Source organism: Gigantopelta aegis, chromosome 3, assembly GCF_016097555.1.
Source record: "Gigantopelta aegis isolate Gae_Host chromosome 3, Gae_host_genome, whole genome shotgun sequence".
NCBI classification, from domain to species: domain Eukaryota; kingdom Metazoa; phylum Mollusca; class Gastropoda; order Neomphalida; family Peltospiridae; genus Gigantopelta; species Gigantopelta aegis.
This window is the reverse complement of record NC_054701.1, coordinates 93,978,036-93,996,161: the sequence shown is the minus strand read 5'-3', so window position 1 is coordinate 93,996,161 and position 18,126 is coordinate 93,978,036. Positions and strand designations below refer to the sequence as shown.

Below are 18,126 nucleotides of genomic sequence, written 5' to 3'. Positions count from 1 at the left end.
TGTCCCAAGTTTCATGCTTTTAAACAACAGTGCACAATTCAGTCATGTATTTGGTATTAGGCCATGAGAATGAAAGTTATAGATTTGCGTCCACCGCCCGCATGCCGTGAAAGGTATCGCTGAAAATTTTCATTATTTAAAAAATGTTTCATTATTTGCACAAAAAAGGCACTTAATGATCATCACACAAATTAAATTTTGAAATCGTCAATAGTATTGTTAATAGTGGTAATGTCTACGAGAATTGCCGAACTCTTGATGTGTGGAACAATGTGATTGGTCCTTCTGTTTCAGCACATCGAACAGACCAATGGAAAACTTCGGCTCTCGCACGTCCACCTTCAAACATGTCAAAGACCTCATTTGGACTTGAATGACCAGCCTCGGTGGCGTAGTGGTTAGGCCATCGGTCTACATGCTGGTAGGTACTGGGTTCGGATCCCAGTGGAGACATGGGATTTTTAATCCAGATACCGACTCCAAATCCTGAGTGAGTGCTCCGCAAGGCTCAATGGGTATGTGTAAACCACTTGCACCGACCAGTGATCCATGACTGGTTCAACAAAGGCCATGGTTTGTGCTATCCTGCCTGTGGGAAGCGCAAATAAAAGATCCCTTGCTGCTAATCGGAAAGAGTAGCCCATGTAGTGGCGACAGCGGGTTTCCTCTCAAAATCTGTGTGGTCCTTAACCATATGTCTTATGCCATATAACCGTAAATAAAATGTGTTGAGTGCGTTGTTAAATAAAACATGTCTTTCTTTTTGGACTTGAATCTACTATGGAAATAATAGATCAATAAAAAATAATGAATAATGAATAATGAAAAAAAGCCTCATGTGTTTTTAAAATTGTTCGGACGCAAATCTATAACTTTCATTCTTTTGGCCTTAGCCGCCCCACTAAAATGGGGTGGTGACATTTGTAGATCCTCCCTGGCCACCAGGGGGTACTGCTGACTTGGGTCCATATCTGAAAATGCTTGTAATGGGTCAGGTAATATAAGTGCAAAGTTTCATGTTTTTAACCAAAAGTGCAGTTGTTTTGTTATCTGCCCCGCTATATAATTTTTATATTGATGTTGATCATCACTTTAGTTTTGCATTAACCATAGTTTGACACCCAATAGCCGATGTATTTTTCGTGCTGGGGTGTCGTTAAACATTCATTCATTCATTCATTCTGCCCCGCTATATAGAATAATAGTACTATATACCCAACAAAGTTAAGCATACGTAGGACGTTTTACTATTACACCACTAATGGACAACAAAGTGTCATCCACTAGACCAATATTTACATGAATATATAGAATACTATATGAGTTTTCGCTAGATATCATTTTTACGAAACGAGTGAACTTCCCAAACGTATCTGACCGAACGAAAGTTGGGAAGTTCACGAGTTTCGTAAAAATGATATCTAGCGAAAACGAGTGTGGTATTTTATTTATTACCCTCCTTTAAATCACGCAAATTATGAAAAATAGATAAATCAATCAATAAATTTTGCATTTTGCAAGACCGGATGTTGATTTGCATAACTAGCCGGTGCACGACTACGTACCGCCGCATTAAGAAATAGTTCGTTGTACTTCCGCTACTTCTCAGTGACGTTTTCAGGGGAGTGATGTAGACGTACTTCCCCATAAATTTCCATCGGGTTTCTTTTTTTAATTTAAAGAAAGCTGTAAGGTACATGCATAAATATATGTTTATTTTCATATTGTGTGAAAAATGGGTAAAACTAATGCATAATTCCATATTTTAACAAAACGCCCCCAAGAAACAAATGTTCCCGTTACGCCACTGGTTATGCTAATAATGAATGAATGAATGAATGTTTGTTTAACGACACCCCAGCACAAAAATACATATCGGCTATTTGGTGTCACAAATGGTAAGTATATGGAAATATTATTTATATATATTTATGTAAAACCACAGTGTAAGGAGCTGTGGGGAAAAAAGTATAATACAATACATAAAATCAAGGTAAGTACATTTTAAAACTTTATATAGAAGTCAAAGTAAGTACATTTTAAAACTTTGTATAGAAGTCAAAGTGAGTACATTTTAAAACTTTGTATAGAAGTCAAAGTGTTTTAAAAACTTTACAATTAATTCTGGGTGGAATTTAAAAGATTCCAAAACATTTCTGTTGCCAAATATATCATTTCTCGTCGGCTTGAGATGATCACACTCCACCAAAATGTGACGCACAGTCAGTGTACACTGACAATGTTCACACTGAGGGGGAGGGTCCTTCTTTAAAATAAATGAATGCGTAAAATATGTATGGCCGATGCGGGCACGGCACAAGACTACTTCATCCTTCCTGCATCGCCTGTAGGATGACTGCCACTCTCCCAGGACTGCTTTGACAGAATGAAGCTTGTTCGCAACCGCACCGTCCCAATCGTCTTGCGAAGTCAAAAAGATATATTGCTTTATATGAAATTTAAAAGCACTGTAGGGGACACCAACACGGACACGGGGCATGTTCAAAGCAGACTTGGCAGCAACATCTGCCTTTTCGTTACCCCTATTGCCGACATGGTTGGGTACCCAACAAAATATAACATCTTTATTGGCAATTGATAAAAAGACACACTTTCTTATCACCATCCCAACTAAGGGGTGCTCCAATTTCATGTACTGTAGAGCTTGGAGACACGAAAGTGAGTCTGTAAAAATAATATATTTGGATGCATATGAATCCTTAATCTGTTCCAGGGCTTTAATGATTGCCCAAATTTCAGCAGTAAAGATTGATGCTGAATCGGGCAATCTCATGGAAATTATTGCGTCTGATGGAAAAACTGTAGCACAAGCCACAGAATTCCCATCCCGTGATCCGTCTGTGTAAACAGGAATGTAATCACAGTACCTCTCTTGGATTTCCATGAAATGTTGTTTATAAATAACTGCACCTGTGCGATCTTTTTTTAGATGCGTAAGATCGAATACAATTTTTGGTGGTTTGATACACCAAGGTGGCAAAATAAAATATGAAGGCATTTCCAAAATGTCTGTTAAATCAATGTTGGAAACTGATAAAAACTGCTTAATGCGAAGATCAAATGTCCGAATCGCATTCGGTTTCGCATCAAACAATTTCATATATTTATTATCAAACACCGCTAATAATGATGAATTCACAAATCACAACTGACAACAACAATTTGTTGACCCAAAATCCAACCAATAAGAGAATAACAAGTGTTTTTGCAGTTAAAAACGTGTAGCTTGTAAAAGCAGCTGAGTTCACGGGAAAATTAAAGTTATAACTTTAGGGTGTATACTACCAAATCAAATCCCATAGACGACAATAGTAACATATGTGGCTAAAACTCCTACCTGCAACGTATCAACCGACATAAACGCCACGGATATAAATACTACCACCCCTCACACTTAAAGTGAATCAGAAAAAAATGGGGGTCAAGCTGCTCGTTTCTGAGATAACGGGTAGCGTCTAAGACTACCCTAGTTCCGCACAAAATTCGAGTACTTTTTTTTACAGGTAGCCCATACATGTTTCAAGCACAAGGGTACTTGACACATTGGTACTAGATGAAATCAAATTGCATTTTTTTTTAACCCAGATAAAACTATTATTTTTTACAACCAACACACTCACATTTATAACCAATCACAGGACTTGTGGTGTTCACTTCTCTATCAAAAGTTGGGTGCACCTCGAACACTGACCCAGCCGGAAGTTATTTGGTCTAGTACTACCTATAAGGTCGACAACAGTCACTTTTTGCGCCCTTGTTTTGGCTTTGTACACAATAAATATACTACTGTCCATTCTACATCTCCTAAATGTAAATTCACACCCAAGAGAAAATCTACAGTTTCACGTAAACAAATATTATCGATGCATAACAAATCATTAAAGGAATTAAATGCACACAAATTACTCATCGACAGAATCTCATCCCTGAAAGATACGGTTAGCCAATTACAAGAGTCACACAGCGACATCAAGGATCACATAGATACAACAATTGCTGTCACCAACCAAATGAAAACTGAAGCGAAACACCTATCTACGGATGTAACACACATAGAAATGATTAATTCACAAACAAATGCAATCGTAGAAAAACTTACAAAACGGGCAGCTCATCTAGAAAATGAGAATGGAAATCTTCGAAAAAAGTTGCAAGAGTACAGATCTAAAACTGAGCAATTGATGATACAAAGTACAATGATATCCACAGACAACATTGATAATCATTTGTCAAAAGATTCTCATAACCAAGTCCCATGTGTAGCTCCACAAAGCTACAGTAATGTAGTGAAAAGAAACCTGGCGTCTGGATCAGTTAACATTGTCGGCAATGCAATAAACAAAGAAACATCAAATACAAATGCATTAATTACTGACTCAAGAAAAAAGCCAATTGCTACGAAGAATGAACAAGTCCTGGTCATAAGAAATATACCATTACGAAATAAATATGAAATACTAGAAGACAAACCTGAGTATGAAGAAATAGAAGTAGTTTACAGGCTTTGGCCAGAACTCTACAACGCCACGTATGACCCCAAATGATGCGTCGACGTCATCAACATTGTTGTTTACAGTACCAAACAGTACAGAGAACATTAAACACGATACTACTAATTTAATCATCGGAGACTCGGTCATTAAAGGACTACATGCAACTAAGATGGCAACACACGAAAATGACACTTGTCAAATAATATGTAAGCCTGGTCTTAAATATCATTAGCTGATAGATTGGCTTAACCAACAACATGTTAATCACAGAGTTAAAAGAATTACATTCCACTTGGGTATCAACCAATGCAAAACCATGCAACCTGTTCAAAGAAAACATTTGGACGCTCTGATCGCAGCAACAAGGTCAACAGTACCAAATGCACATATATATTTCTCTTCCATCATCCCAACTAAAGGAAACAAAGACATCAACGGTGTGGTTTTAAAATCAAATGACACGGTGTCAGCATTTTGCAATGAAAAAGAATGTCATTTCATTGATCATACAAAATATTTCACCACTCGCTATGGTGCACTTCAACAGAAAAATTACAGAGACCTGTTTCATCCAAGTGTCGTGGGTACCAGTCTCATCGCGAAAAATATAAAGTGGCCGCAGCGAACACAATCAAAGGTCGTCGTGCCTCACTACAAAGACACTCAGCCTGATATTAACAAAAGCTCTATGGATAAGCTTGAAATGATGAAACATCACTTCAAGCAGTTCAACATTCTTCTTGAACAATGGAGTGGAAAGTTTTCTTAAAGTGATTCCTGAACTAGAAAATATACACATGTGCATGTATAACTTTTTCTAGAATGTCACATTTAATCATATAGTCTAGTCGATGCTCATTCATTAATTAGTTAGACTATAATTATTATAAGTTAGTCTTTCACATAGCAAATACGAGTATTTATTTACTAGTTTTTCAACGTTATACGTTGATATGAGGTTTAAACATTTCTGGAGTTTTGAAAAAATTGAACGATTTTGACTTTTTGCGTTGTGTTAAGCATTTAGATTTTGTTACGCTAGTTGAATCTTGGCACTCTGAGGAGTCCAAAAATAGTTTAGACATTGACTCGTTTGAATATTTTGAAAAACATCGAATATCTGTAAAATCTAAAAGTGGTATTATATTCTATTTCAAGAAACATCTGAAGCAGTATGTTCATCTTATCAAAACAAAGTGTCCGTATGTTCTTTGGGTGAAAATATCAGGAAATCTGCTTCAACTGCAAAAAGATGTCTTGCTGGGATCAGTATATATACCACCAAGCAATTCTAGCTACAGTTTGACATGTACCACAGACCCTTTCTTACAAATAGAAAATGATATCAATAGTTTAACAAGTAATGACTGTCACATTATTTTAGGTGGAGATTTCAATGCTCGCACTGCAGATTTATCGGACTATATACCCCAAGATGATGACCAGTATGTTCCGGTTCCAGAAGATTACTTATTAGACTCATGTTGTAATCGAAATAACAAAGATACAATAATTAATTCCAATGGCACTAAACTTACCAATCTTTGTATGTCGACTAAACTTAGAATACTTAATGGTCGGACATACGGTGACACATTAGGCGCATACACACGTTATAAATACAATGTCGTTAGTACGATCGATTACATGATTGCTTCAGAAGATTTTGTTGAAAATATACTGTATATGTGTGTTAAACCATTATCATTACTAACAGACCATTGTCAGGTAGTTGTCCATCTAGTATCTAAAAAAACATGTACAAAACAAATGTAGATATAAATATGAGAAATTACCAGGTAGATTTAAGTGGACTGAAGAAAGTCAAGCAAAGGCTATATGTTCCATTCAATGTCCAGATGTTGATTCTCTTCTAAAATCCTTTATAATGAATAACTATAGCAATGATAAGGAAGGTGTTAATAAAACAAAAGCTGATATGAAGGTAGTTCTTTCCACCATAAGCCTAAAGTCCATGACTTTTGTTAAATCTTCAAATAAACCTAAATGTAAGCGGAAATGGTTTGATCAGGCATGCAAAGAATACAAATTTTCTGCACTTACTGCTTGTAAAAACATACAAGAATATCCCAATAACAGAATATTTCTTGAAAGGTTTTACTCCGTAAAAAAAGTATATAAACGCCTATGTAAATATAAAGCTCGTCAATATAAACAAAATATAATATCACAAATTGAAAATCATATAAATGGTGATCAACAAAAATGTTGGTATCTAATAAAACAAATGCAATTATCAGATAATAATACAGACATTCTACCTGATCCAGATAGTTGTTACGAACATTTTAAGAAACTCACTTCAGATTATTCAAATGAAGGCCACATTAAAATGCCGCCTAAATGGAACATTCCTAACCCGTCTCTAAACATGCCTATATCAGCTACAGAGATTATGGTGAGCACTAAATTATTAAAGAATGGCAAGTCCAGTGGAAAAGATTGTATTGCCAATGAATTACTAAAATCAATTATGTGGCCTATGATAGACTACTTTGTTAAATTATTTAACTTGGTATTACAAAATTCGTCATTACCAGAAAAGTGGAATGAATCAATCTTAAAAATGCTACATAAAAAGGGAACCAAAACAGACCCTAACAATTACAGAGGAATTGCAATTAGTTCATGTTTTGGAAAACTATTTACAAAAAATTTGGCAAAAAGACTCAAAAAGTATTTGGAACAAAACAATATACTTAGTATGAATCAGTGGTTTTCGTGAGAACCACAGAACTACTGACAATTTGTTCATTCTGCAATCCATAGTACAAAAATATATCTCTGTTAACCAACCTGTATATGCAGCTTTCATAGACTTTAAAAAAGCTTTTGATATGATTAATAGAGAAAAACTATTAATGAAATTAGTGAAAAGTGGCATCACTGGTAACTTTGTAAAATTAATTCACTCTATGTATATAGGTGACTCATATCAAATTAAAACGTCAGCAGGTACATCACCCATGTTCCATCCCAGCCGTGGTGTACGACAGGGTTGTAATTTATCCCCTTTGCTTTTTAATATCTTTATAGATGATATTGTTAAGTATTTTGATGCACAATGTGAACCTATTGATGTGAATAATTTGAAAATCAACCATCTCTTATTCGCAGATGATTTGGTGCTTCTGTCCCCTTCAGCATCAGGGCTCCAAAATACGCTGAATGCTGTCAATCAATATGCTATATGTAATGATCTTCCCATTAATGTTGAAAAATCTAACATTATTGTCTTCAATAAGCGTAAAATGAACACAGATCATCTTAACTTTACCATAGGGTCCTCCAAAATTAACATATCTAATGACTACACATATTTGGGTATCACTATAGACAGCCATGGTAAATTCAACATTGGTGTAAAGTGTTTAAAAAACAAAGGACTTAAATCTTTAAATCACTTATTAAAATCAATTCTCAAACACAATCCACCTATCAATATTTGCATTAAACTATTCAATACATTAATTAAACCAGTGTTGTTATATGGGAGTGAATTTGGGGACCACAAGTTTGTAACACAAATTATTTTACTCTTGATGTAGAAAAAGTACACATAAAATTCTGTAAATGGATTTTGGGGGTCAATAAATATACCAGTAATGCTGCAGCATTAGCAGAATTAAGAAGATTGCCACTGACGTATGATATAATTATTAATGCCTTTAAATATGTATTACATATCCAGACTTCAAACAACCCACTGTTAACTGCTGCGTTTATTGATAGCTCAAAGTCAGCTCAGAACAACAAACCGTCGTGGGTAGCTAAACTTATTAATGCTGCAAACCTAATTGGAATTCCTACGCATCTATCTTCAACTCCAGAATTACCGACTGCATGCACTTTAGGTGAAATCGTAATTAAATGCGAGCAGTACTTTTTGCAGTATATTACAACACAGCTAACATCAAAAAAAAATTCTAACAAATATGGTAATAAAATGCGCACATATATGTCATTCAAACAAATTTCGAGTACAGTTGAGTCCTATTTATTACATACCAAAGACTATGAAAGCAGAAAAGCTTTTAGTAGGCTTCGTTTGAGTTCACATTCACTTATGATTGAAAAGGGAAGATACAAGAAACCACCTGTCCCTGCGAATGAGAGATATTGTCCCAACTGTCCCCTAGAAGTTGAAGACGAATATCATTTCATTATGACGTGCCCTATATATAATGCTTTTAGAAATTATTTACATCACATGGGCGGATCCAAGAAATATTTTTAGGGGGGGACCAAAAAAGAAGGGCACATTGACTCGTCAAAAGGGCACCTTACTACAAGTTTTGATATTTACAATTAATATGAATTCCTACAGTTCTACGTCATAATATACTAGCAATAATGAAGTAAATTGGCGTCACTCGCGTTAGAACCTCAATGGGGCCCCATTGAGACTCAATAACACAGACACATATCTGCAAGCTTGCGCATGTACACGAAAATCTTGATTTCATTTATCTACAATATAATTATTGTTTACTTAAAAAAAAAAAAATTCTACAAACAAAAAGGGCACTTGGACATTTTGAGGGCACTTGAACAATTTTTGGGGGGGACGCGTCCCCCTGGTCCCCCCCCCCCCCCCCCCCTTGGATCCGCCCATGCATCATAAAATAATAAAACAAGAATCACATTTTTCTTTTTTGACTAATAATGAAAAATTCTTATTTCTTACACGCAACAATATTCCGGAATTATGCCCTATCATTTGCAATTTTGTAAAGAGATGCTTTAAGTTGCGGAAAGCATATGAGTTGGAAGTAATTTCAAATTGTTTGCATTTCACGTCTGTATAGGCTGATGGAGAATGTGCGGGGGGGTGTGGATTCGTGAAAAATAATTCACGAACGCCATAGTTGATGGGTTTTTTTATGGCTCTGCACTTCTGACAATATTTGCTTTTACCTAAATATTAATATCACTAGTAATAAGGCTTAAATTACATATGTATTTGTTGATTCAGATGTTTGTTCATGTAATTAATGTATATTTATGTTACTGTTACTGCAGATAAATGTATATTATATTGTTATTTTTGCTCTGCCCATATTCGGGTGTTATGCAAATAAATTATTCTTATTCTTATAGCATATCTTACCGTAATTTCACTTGAAATCCATATTTGGTAAAAGGTACAATTTTTTAATCACAGAATTTTCTTCAAACACGTTCAGTTCGAAAAAAAAAAATTCAATAGGAATTTTGCATTGGATTTTTTCCAGCATTCTTAAAACGGAAACGTCATGTACCCAGTTTGTGGTTATTGTAAGGAGGTGCAAAGTGACGTCATTGGAATTCTGACGTCATTCAAATTCAAAATTAGCTATATTATTACAATGCATCGCCACATTAAAATAATAACTGGTCTACTAACCTTGACCCCTGTTAAATTTCTACAACAAGCAAACAACGCTGTTTACAGTCGGTATATTTTACTTTTCCATAATTCTACAAAAAATATTAAAGCCACACACCCTAGTTCCATCCAGCGAAAATAAATTATAATTTGGTTAATCTACAAAGCTGTAACACACTTAGATCACGTTTTTATCAAATGGAGTGAAAAAGCAGGTTTTATATCGATAAATACCATGAGAATCCCCATGTCCCAATTGCTTGAAATAATTTTGAAAGTTAGTATTCTGATGTCACCGGTAGATGTCGCTCGAAGCACAACAATGCCTACGTCACGACAAATTTCACAGAGTGCGCACAGACTTGGGGTGCGTTCTTTTCACCTCTCCTGGACATGTTCCAACTGTTCTGTCCTGGTTGTATCCCCTCCCCAGATATGGTTTAAGGGTTTGTAACGTTTTGTATTGAGACACTTACTTGTCTGAACTTTATTGTTACTGAAAATGTTCACGAACTGTGAAGAAAAATCTCACAAATGAACAACAACAAATCGGATGTTGATTGCGCGAACCGTGCACGAGAAAACAAACCGAACCAAAATGATAACGGTCACGTGGTATACCAACATCTGTGACGTTTACACAGGAAGATTCCCTCTAAAAATAGATTGGACCTCGCTTGCTTAACAGTTTTTTCTCGATAGCACGTCTTGTGAAAAAATGCATTTCGTGGTTTTACAAACATCAGGATTACCAAAAAGCACTTCAGGTGAATGGAAATGTGTATTCTAAATAATAAAATGTAAGTAAAGTGCAATTTTATTTGTGAAAAATGGGGTTTAATAGCGAAAAACAACGCCGTAATGGTTAACAAATAACTGTAACTAGGGTGTGTCCCTTTAAATTTACGTTTTAAAAAATAAAAAAACTACCTTTTGTCAAATATATCATATGAAAAAATTAACTTTGGATATATTTCATTTATTGTGTACGAAGCCAAAACAAGGGTCCAAAAAGTGACTGTGGTAGACCTTAATGATGATGAATTCACAAATCACAACTGACAATAACAATTTGTGGACCAAAAATCCACATAATAAATAAAATAAAATATGTTTAATTATTGTTCTGTTCATTATTTTATTTTTATTTTTTTATTTAAAATTATTTCTCGCGCGGTCCAGTTTACATCAACTTTTAATGAATGACATTGCTGAATCGGTGAATGACATTTGTAGTAAAAGTTGTGGATGTTACTGACCTTGACATTAATTATGAATGAAAAAAATAGTCTCGTTATGCTAATAAGGTCGCTGTCCAACCAATCGAAATTGACTCTGTTCCCTGTTGACAAATCAAAATACAGTTTGTAATACGCACCTGGTGGTGCGTACGAAATTTGTACGACACCGCTATATCTTCACCAGGAGGGTAATAATTATAAATACTACTAAAATAAATTAATATTTATTTCTCAAACATTTACATATTCCAAAAATAAACAAAAATGTAATAACCTGAAGTGAAAAAAGACTACTACGTGAATAACTTACATACGAATTTTGTTTGCTTGGTTTTCTTGAAGCAGATTTTATTCATAACTAATCTGAAAAGAACAAGTTAATTTTACTTTAATCGTTCAATATTCTATTTAATATCATGGATACAAAATATTTCAGAGACGTCAATTGTAATACTAGTATGTGCACGTTAATTATAATTATACCACAAATGATATCATGCTCATGAAAAACTCTTTAATAGAAACAAATTAACTCACAAAAGTGAAAACTTTAAATCATATCATCTTAGTATTATTAAAATAGTATTATTTAATTCGAATAAATGTGAATGTTATTCAATAAATACAGAATATTATAAGTGTTCTTTTAATGAATTTATGACGTGATATTAATGTGAATAGAGTAAAAAAAACCTAAAATATTTCACAATTTTAGCATATGGAAAAAGAAAACATTGTAGCGCTTTAAATGTGCAAACAGACATAATTGTCTGTAACCGCACCAAATGGTTGGATTCAAACATAATTTAATTTGAAGTACGTGAATATAATTTAAAACACAAATGAAACGACATAAACCAGGTACTATTTATTTATTTGTTTATTCATTTATTCATATTTTCGTTACTCATTTTCATTTCAACTTATTTTCGTGTTTATATCCAATTAATGTTTAAGCACGCTGTCCTGGGCACGCTGTCCTAGGCACACACCTCAGCTATCTGGGCTGTCTGTCCAAGACAGTGGGTTAGTTGTTGGTTAGTTGGTTAGTGAGAGAGAAGAGGGTATAGTGGCCTTACACCTACCCATTGAGCTCTTAAGAACTCGCTCTAGGTTGGAGCCTGTACCGGGCTGCGAACCCTGTACCTACCAGCCTGTAGTCCGAAGCGCCACCGAGGCCGGTCTCGTTACTCAATAAAAGTTTCAATGACAGAGATACAGCGATGATGTCAATTTCATTAACAGTAACCGACGCAGCGGTGCAGACTAGCGACGTCAGAAATGTGCTATAGCAACATTGTTATGGTTTTGTCAGAGAAAAATAATAAATGTTATGCGAGAATTGAAAACAATGGTTTAAAATCGTTAAAAAAAGCAACAGAAAACATGCTAGGATTATACAAAAGAGCGTCAATATATATATGTATGTATGTATGTATGTGTGTGTGTGTGTGAATTTGATTTAACATTATTTTTATTAACATTTTACTTACTCACAAACATCATGAGATATCGTCCAGCTCGTCTTGGAACAGTTTATCAGAATTGTTTTATTTTTGATATTAATAAAGTATAAACTGCATTCTGCAAATAAACAACATAATAAACTGACACATGAATTATGTGACCAATCTTTGACTAACAATACCATGTCATAGACTTTCATCGAAGTATTTTGGTACAAGGGGAAACACTGAGTTGGTGGGAGACTTAACTTTAATGCTCATTTGCAAAGCGGGTGATTAACAGTACGTTACGATGTGCGCCAATTAACGTTAAATTTCCCCATATATTCAACCCTCTATTACATGTATACATACTTGAGGTCTATTGGCCTCAATGCAAGTATTATTCATTCATCTCCATCGATAACACTTGGCCCTGCGATAGCAACCAGTGTATATATTGAATACACGCATGGATGTTCATAGAGGTAAAATTTAGCTACACTTATGTTTAAGGAATATATTGATTTCAACATGTGTAACTTGTACTCTTAGGGGAAAAAATACAACATCTTATAGGTAGTACTAAACCAAATAACTTCCGGCTGGGTCAAAATTGGAGGTGCACCGAACTTTTGATAGAGGAGTGAACACCACAAGTCCTGTGATTGATGATAGATGTAAGTGTGTTGGTTGTAAAAAAAACCAATAGTTTCATCTGGGCATAAAATGTATGCAATTTTATTTCATCTGTGTCAAGTAGCCTTAAGCTTGAAACATGTATGGGGTACCTGTAAAAAAAGGTACTCGAATTTTGTCTGGAACTAGGTTAGACATAGACGCTACCCGTTATCTCAGAAATGAGCAGCTTGACCCCCAATTTCTTTTTGATTCACTTTAAGGGTGAGGGGTGGCAATATTTTGTAAATACAATACACTATAAATTGTGAAACATAAATGTCACTCATAATTTCCACCCGTTTAAGGTGCGTGGGGTTACTTTTTCGGAAACCATACAGGTATAAATAGAAATCAACTTATACATGTGATCACATGTGTGTTTGTGTGTGTGTGTGTGTGTGTTTATGTGTGTATGTGGGGGTGTGGTTGGGGTGGCGTGTGTGCATGTGTGTGGTGGAGGGGGGGGGGGTGTCGGTGTAGGTTGGTGGGGGTCGTTGAGGGTGACAACGATGTTTTCTAATGCATGTACTGACAGCCCATCAAATCAAATTGAACATTTTCTAGATTTACACGCCTTTACCCACGCCTCAACAGACCCATTAAGCAAAATCAGCGTATGTATCCTAGTCATGATACGATCATTTGTGAAATTGCTTTAAGAAGCAAAACAATACTGAAGTTACCATTAATTTCAAGCTACTTACTAGTATCTTGGTTTTTACGATTCTTCGTAGAACACTTTATCTCTGTTTCGTTAATTTTACAAGTTACGTTTGTGGCAACCCTGAAGCTACACAAAGAAAGAAACATGTATGAAAAACACATATCATAAATGTATAAAATGACATATATTTTGGCTGTAGTAATAATTGTCTAATTAATATGAACCTTTTTTATTCAGTACAAATATTTCTCCAGAATATTGCCCACAGGGTCACTTGGCATTAAAATATTTTGCAGAAAACGTTTTTTAATTTTTATTCTGAAGAGCTTTTTGTTTGTATGTTGTATGTAAGAAACGTTTCTTGTAAAACCGTGTAATATGATAAAACACGATTAAACACCCGGTTTTAATTATAAATGTAACGAAAAACACACTGCTAACTTATGTATATTTCTTTCTTTCATTTAGGCTGTATTTAAACAAGATATCATTTATTTTTCTTTGCACACACAGAGATAAATTATCGTTATTGTTATGATATAGTTTAAACAGTATTGCAACCAAAACGGAGTTTGTAATCTTCGTTAATGAAAAATGTTTTTTTTTTAATATGTTTTAACAACTATTTCAATGTTTAATCATGATCCATGCCATAAATATACGTGGAAAATACGATATTTATGTGACCGTTTATTGTAAACCATGTGGGTAATACATTGAAATATGTATGTTCTACATGGAATGAATTTTCGTACCACAATTTCTTGAGATTGTTTGTAGTGGTTTCACTGTCTTCTGTATCTGCCTTACACATTAGCGCCATCGACACCATCAACATCGAGATCCATATCACTACAGTTATAAAACATTGTTTTGTCCCGTATTTCAATAACCGAATATTGATAATCCTGATAACAGACACGACGACGACAACAACAATGATAGTTACCACAACAACAAGAGATTACAAGCGAGACATGCATACATCTAAACAGCCCCAAAACGATAACTGTACAGAATATCAAAGTTTCAGTCTTATACATACATACATTGTTACATTATAAAATTAATTGTTCGATAGATTAAACTCTCCTAGAATAATGTGTTTTTTTTATTTGTTTTATAAAGAGAACATGTTTTAGGTCATAGTTTAGACATGAAAACCGTCTGTCTCAAACTATTAACAAAATACATTTACAGAAAGGCGTATTAAACAATCTATACAAGCTGTCAAAAATCTTTTTCTATTAACTCGTATGTTATCCAAACATTTAATTAAAAGTCTCACCTGCTGAAAATGGGCAAATCAAACCAAACGACAACAACTGTGACTGTTTAGTAATAATTATAGGATATTAAAGGGACATTCCTGAGTTTGCTGCATTGTAAGATGTTTCCGACTAATAAAATATTTCTACGATTAAACTTACATATTAAATATATTTTCTTGTTTAGAATATCAGTGTCTATATATTCAATGTGTTTCGGGTCGTCTTAATATTTGGAAGAAGCCCAAGCTGGATTTTGTCTTCAAATAATTTCGTACGTACGTAAAAAATATAATTTAGGAAATAAAATGAAATTTAACCTAGTAGAAACGACCAGAAACACGTTTAATATACAGCCACTAATATTTTATGCAGAAAAATATATTTGATATGTAATTACAATCGTTAAAAAGTCTCTGTTAGTCAATAACATCTCAAAAATTGCATAAAACCCAGGAATGTCCCTTTAAACGAGCTTCCATTTCGTATCATGTTTATGTCCCGAGTGAAATAATTTTCAGTTTTCACGAGCTTTAGCTTAATGGTAGCGAGTTTATTACTCATAATGGATCTTAATTTATATCACTCAACTCGTATGGTTGGCGTTCCTGTAAGGTTGTAGTGCGCCAATTGATGACGTCATCGTGTGACGTCGAAGTGTTACGTCCCACTTGGCGTTCTAGTGGGGCATATCACTTTGATATGTACCAATATATTTTTAACCATATGGGTAATAAACTTCATATTCTGTACAAGTAACAAAAGCTTCCAAAAGCTTCTCCACTCTAAGTAGAAACAAAATATAAATTATTTGAAAGAACAATATTTCTTGCCTGTATATTTTTCTAGAAATATATCAAGAGAGAGAGAGAGAGAGAGAGAGAGAGAGAGAGAGAGAGAGAGAGAGAGAGAGAGAGAGAGAGAGAGAGAGAGAGAGAGAGAGAGAGAGAGAAAGAGACACACACACAGATAGAGACAGAGAGACACACACACACACACAGACAGAGACACATAGAGAGACAGAGAGAGAGAGACAGAGGCAGAGAGAGACAGAGAGAGAGAGACACAGAGAGAGAGAGAGAGAGAGACACACACACACACAGATAGATAGATAGAGAGAGACAGACAGAGGCACACACACAGAGACACACACACACACAGACAGAGAGAGACAGACACAGAGAGAGACAGAGAGAGACACACAGAGACATAGACACAGAGAGAGAGAGAGAGAGAGAGAGAGAGAGAGAGAGAGAGAGAGAGAGAGAGAGAGAGAGAGAGAGAGAGAGAGAGCTAAACGACAGCAGCGGGTTTCTTTTCTAATTCAAAATAACATTTGACAGTTTACCATATTTGAAACCCAACAGTCGCTATTTAAACAATGTGCTAGAGAATCATAAATGAAACTTCCGTTTTCTCCATTTAGTATCTCTAACCATTATAAATAAAACACTTTACCTGATTTGGAATTATGAAAATCCATATTTCCGTCACTTTGAAGGTTTCTTCGTTCGTACAAAAAAGTTGTTGCCGAGAAGATATCTATTTGACTGAATACACCGTTTTTAGAGACGAGCGAACGTTTGAGGACAAATCCCCGAGTCACTCATCTCTATCTCATGTGACGAGGAAAACTGGGTCTCCAGTCATCACTTTACAATACCCTACAGATCACGAGACATGGAGAACTCGATACCAGGATGTTTAAACATCCCTTTGTGCTGTCTGTCTAGCTGAGGGGTATCATGAGGGGTAAAGCAAGGCAACGTAAGGTATTCTCTCGGTGTATTATATTTGCGGCCAGTCACGGTTTACTTAAGTTCTGCACCCATGGCCATGGAGATCACAACTGACTTGCTCGTGTTTTTTTCACTGCTATAAATAGGATAGCACTTCACGACGAATGGAAATATAATAACACATGAAAAAGGAAGTAAAAAAGAATATAATCAAAACTGGGTTTGACGATAATGACTATAGAATATAGGTTGCGTCTTGACAACGACAGTTATGGTGGGAAGATTCTGAACAATTTTATGGTAGAAACGTGACACAAATACTGTTTATATATTCAACGTGTTTGGAACGTAAGACCGAAACTATGTTTATAAGGGGAATCTCTTTCTTAACACTGCTCTAATTTCATATCGAATACATGAGTTAAACAACGTCATGTTTTCTTAACTGGACGTGCATGCTTCACTCGTTTGGTTAGTTCATCGTTATAAATGTTTGTTTTTTAGTACGCCCATATTTATATCTCTTCCTGCTTTTCAATAGGCGTAAAAAATTATATTGAAATATAGCTTTTTGTTTTTGGTTAACGACACCACTAGATGACATTAATTTATGAATCATCGGCTATTGGATGACAAACATTTGGTAATTTTGACATATAATCTTAGAAAGGAAACCCACCACATTTTTCCATCAGTAGCAATGGATCTTTTATATGCACCATCCCATAGACAGGATAGCCCATACCACAACCTTTGATATATCAGTCGTTGTGCACTGGCTAGAACGAGAAATAACCCAATGGACCCACCGACAGGGTTTGATCCTAAACCGACCGCACATTAAGCGAGCGCTCCTAAATTATAGCACCGACCAGGCATGATAAAACATATGTGTGTGGACACGTATAGCCTCGAGTGTCTTCTAGCGCTGTCCTGTTTATATGTTGTGAAACTAACCAGTTGTGAAACCATATATATATATATATATATATATATATATATATATATATATATACAGGACAGGGCTAGAGGACACTCGAGCCACCAATAGCCATAGTTTTAAAATGCGCTGAGGTGTCGCTAGCCCAAGTACTCACGAACGGCGAAAAAAAGAAAAAGAAAGAAATGTTTTATTTAACGACGCACTCAACACATTTTATTTATGATTATATGGCGTTGAGAGCA

General features: G+C 35.1%; 1 protein-coding gene across 2 annotated transcripts in view; it reads right to left on the bottom strand.

Moving 5' to 3' along the window:
* The window catches only part of LOC121369374 (mucin-5B-like), a 28,485-nt gene extending 11,572 nt beyond the window's left edge, over positions 1 to 16,913 (bottom strand). Inside the window, exons 1-5 of one of the 2 annotated variants that reach the window (XM_041494430.1) lie at positions 16,661 to 16,913; positions 14,690 to 14,786; positions 13,975 to 14,060; positions 12,638 to 12,728; positions 11,455 to 11,507 (exon numbers count right to left, since the gene is read on the bottom strand). In XM_041494430.1, the coding sequence (XP_041350364.1) occupies positions 11,455 to 11,507; positions 12,638 to 12,728; positions 13,975 to 14,060; positions 14,690 to 14,786; positions 16,661 to 16,685 (352 nt within the window). In that variant the 5' untranslated portion in view covers positions 16,686 to 16,913. The remainder of the gene's footprint in view (positions 1 to 11,454; positions 11,508 to 12,637; positions 12,729 to 13,974; positions 14,061 to 14,689; positions 14,787 to 16,660) is intronic. The other variant, XM_041494431.1, reaches the window with a different exon arrangement.
* Between the last annotated feature and the right edge of the window lie 1,213 nt (positions 16,914 to 18,126).